This window comes from Solanum stenotomum, chromosome 5, assembly GCF_019186545.1.
Source record: "Solanum stenotomum isolate F172 chromosome 5, ASM1918654v1, whole genome shotgun sequence".
NCBI classification, from domain to species: Eukaryota; Viridiplantae; Streptophyta; class Magnoliopsida; order Solanales; family Solanaceae; genus Solanum; species Solanum stenotomum.
In genome coordinates, this window is record NC_064286.1 from 43813570 (window position 1) to 43816828 (window position 3259).

Below are 3259 nucleotides of genomic sequence, written 5' to 3' on the forward strand. Positions count from 1 at the left end.
TTCTCTTCTTCATTAGCAAATTAAACTTGCCATTTTCATTGAGCTGATAATATATACTAATGGCTTTTGCTTATAATGCACAAGCATTTCCCTTACTTGCATTATTGTTCTCATCCATGTTTGCCATTGGTCTAGCCAACTATGACTTCAATTGGGGCTCTAGAACATGGAACAAAACCAATTTCCCTTATACTCATCCACCAAATGCTACTCACACCTCCAATAGATTCATCGTTGGAGGTTCGGAAAATTGGCATTATGGCTTCAACTACATGGATTGGGCTCGAAATAACACTCCTTTCTTTGTTAATGACACCTTAGGTATATATATCTCTCTCCTATATACTTTATCGTTTCTTTTACATAATAAATTCAGAGGTGGAGTTGAAGGGCTTCAATTGAATCTCTTACGTTAAATAAAATATATTATATAGTATCTTTTTTTAACTTTACTTTATGCATGCATTGCTGTATATATGCACACATACTAACTTTAGGTTCTGAATTTGCTTTTATTTGTGGCATGTAGTGTTCAAGTATGATCCACCAAATGCAAATGGTACCGGATTTCCACATAATGTTTACTTATTCTCAAACTATTGGAGCTTTATTAAGTGCGACTTTAGAAAGGCTAAAAGAATAGCGGATCCAAGTGAGGGTGCAGGGGAAGGATTTGAATTTGTGTTGAAGAAAATGCAGACTTACTATTTTGGTTGTGGAGAACACAAAGGCATCCATTGCAAGACTGGAAACATGAAGTTTGCTGTGATGCCTCTCAAACATTGGCGTTTTTGAATTATCAAAAGGGCAGCATGTTGTGTCGTGCCTTGGAATTTGTGTTGTGTTTTGCTTGAATAAACTTAAGATGACTTTAATTAGCATATTTTTCATTCAACTAAAAGTAGTATTCAAGAGTTTTTAATTAAATTTGAGATAGATTTAATATAATGGTGGAACTTATTTGTCTTGGTGAAAGGTCTACTTCTACACATATCGTACTTGTGAGTTACCCTATGATGAAAATTTAAGCTATATACCTGCCTTGCCTACCTGTTGGAAACTCAACAAAAAATTTCTTCAAATAAGAACAAGGACATAATTATATGGGAAAAGGGTTTGAAAAATACTTCAACTTTGGCCGGAATTGTTGTTACGATATCAAACTTTATGGAGGACCTTTTACCCCTGCACTATTTAATAGTATATTTTAAAGGTATATATGTGCCCACGTGGACACATTACTATTTAAAATGATGAAATATTTATTATGTCCACGTATACATATATATACCTTTAAAATACACTATTAAATAGTATAGGGGGGTAAAAGGTCCTTAGTTTGATATCGTAACAGCAATTTCAACCAAAATTGGAGTATTTTTAAGATCATTTTTCCTAATTATATGTAGAACAGTAACTAAATTAAATAATGTGTGGGCAGTCGAGGGCACCACTAGCGGGTCGAATAATTTAGTGTGTTGGAACTCGTATATCTTTGATTTGATGGGTAATGAGCGCTCTAGCTCTTTATATAAATTGAGAAAAAAGCTCCGAGATATCTAATCTAAATTTCAGAGAAGGTATTAACGTAAAGGTATTAACGTAATTCGCGATAACCTTTGCCAATTTTTGTTGTAGAACTTGCTTAATGTCAAAACTCAACATATGACCATTGAGAGAGCAAGGAAGAGCGATTCAATGATTTTGTTGGGTTTTTTGAACTCATAATTATTATTTGCATTTGAAGATTAATAGTTTGTTTGGTCAAGCTTTTGCAAGGTCAAAATTGTTTCTTTTTTTTTACTTTTCTGTATTTATTTTTAAAAAGAGATAAGGCATAAGTATCTCTCTCAACTATAGCGAAATCTCAATAACATACCTTAACTATATATGGGTCCTACTACACCCCCTCCCCCAATTATTTTAATGTGTAATAAACACATCCTTCGATATAGAGGCGGCATAAAGAATGTGTTTACTCTCTTGGAGGCATGTGAGAGACGAAAAAGAAGTTAAATTTGATTAGTATGAACATATGTTTGTTTTTAATTGGACATTTTTATAATTTATTACTCTCCCTCTGTCCCAATTTGTATGACTTAATTTTCTTTATAGTCAGTCCCAAAAAGAATGACACATTTTAATATTAAGTAACAATTTAACTTTAAAATGTCAATTTTACCCTTAATGAAATGATTTATAACCACACAAATTTCTATCATTCATTTTAGATTACAAGTTTTAGAAGTCTTCCTTTCTTTTTTAAACTCTGTGCCGAGTCAAACTACCTCATATAAAATGGGACAGAGGGAGTAATTAATTAACAATAAAACTTAAGGAAAATGCATAAGTACCCCCTCCCCCCCCCCTCCCAACCTAGGCCCAAAATCTCAGAGACACACTTATACNCCCCCCACTCCCCGAACTTATTTATAAATAATTTTCTACCCCTTTTTGGCCTATGTGGTACTATCCTTGAAAAAATTGTCAATACGCACTGGGCCCAGAAGATAGTGCCACGTAGGCCGAAAAGGGGTAGAAAATTATTTATAAAANGGGGGGGGGGGGGGGGTAATAGGACCATAGTATAGTATAAGTGTGTCTTTGAGATTTCAGGCATAGGTTGAGGGATACTTATGCATTTTCCCTAAAACTTAAGTTGATATCTTTTTAATTAACTTTCTTTTTTTCCTTTGTGAAATGGAGTCAAATTTTATCATTTTTAGAAACATAGTTAATTTTTTTACCACATATATACTTTAAATTTTTGGAGAACTCTTTTGGTAGTATTCATCAATTTGTATACTATTGAGAGATTTTTTCCTTTTCCTTTTAATTTTTCATTCGAACACTTGACTTGAAATTCACTTATGAGAATTTTTTTTTATATAGAGATAAGGGTAAAAAACACACCTAAATTATTTCAATTTTTTAAAGTTCCATATCTAAACTATTGATAGTGTGAGTTTCATATCTAAGGGTGTGTTTGGTATGAAGGATAATGTTTTTCAAGGAAAATGTTTTCCACGAAAACAAGTAGATTTTTGACTCATGTTTGGTTGGTGAGTAAAAAATATTTTCCGAAAAATATTTTTTAGTGTTTAATTTATGAATGAAAATTATTTTTGAGAAAATATCTTTTATTTTTACTAGAGAGTAGAAAATAATTATTGAAATTGAAATTGAAAATGTTTTTTAAAAAACAAATTTAAATATTTTTTTGGAGGGGGGAGGAGGGATGGTAGGGGCCGATGGAGGG

The 3259-nt window shown here is 32.3% G+C and overlaps 1 protein-coding gene across 1 annotated transcript; it reads left to right on the plus strand.

Moving 5' to 3' along the window:
- On the plus strand, positions 1 to 816 carry LOC125865836 (uncharacterized). The gene is made up of 2 exons (XM_049546097.1): positions 1 to 321; positions 530 to 816. Exons 1-2 carry the CDS (start codon positions 60 to 62, stop codon positions 793 to 795), a joined length of 528 nt encoding a protein of 175 aa, XP_049402054.1. The 5' UTR covers positions 1 to 59; the 3' UTR covers positions 796 to 816.
- The last annotated feature ends 2443 nt before the right edge of the window (positions 817 to 3259 follow it).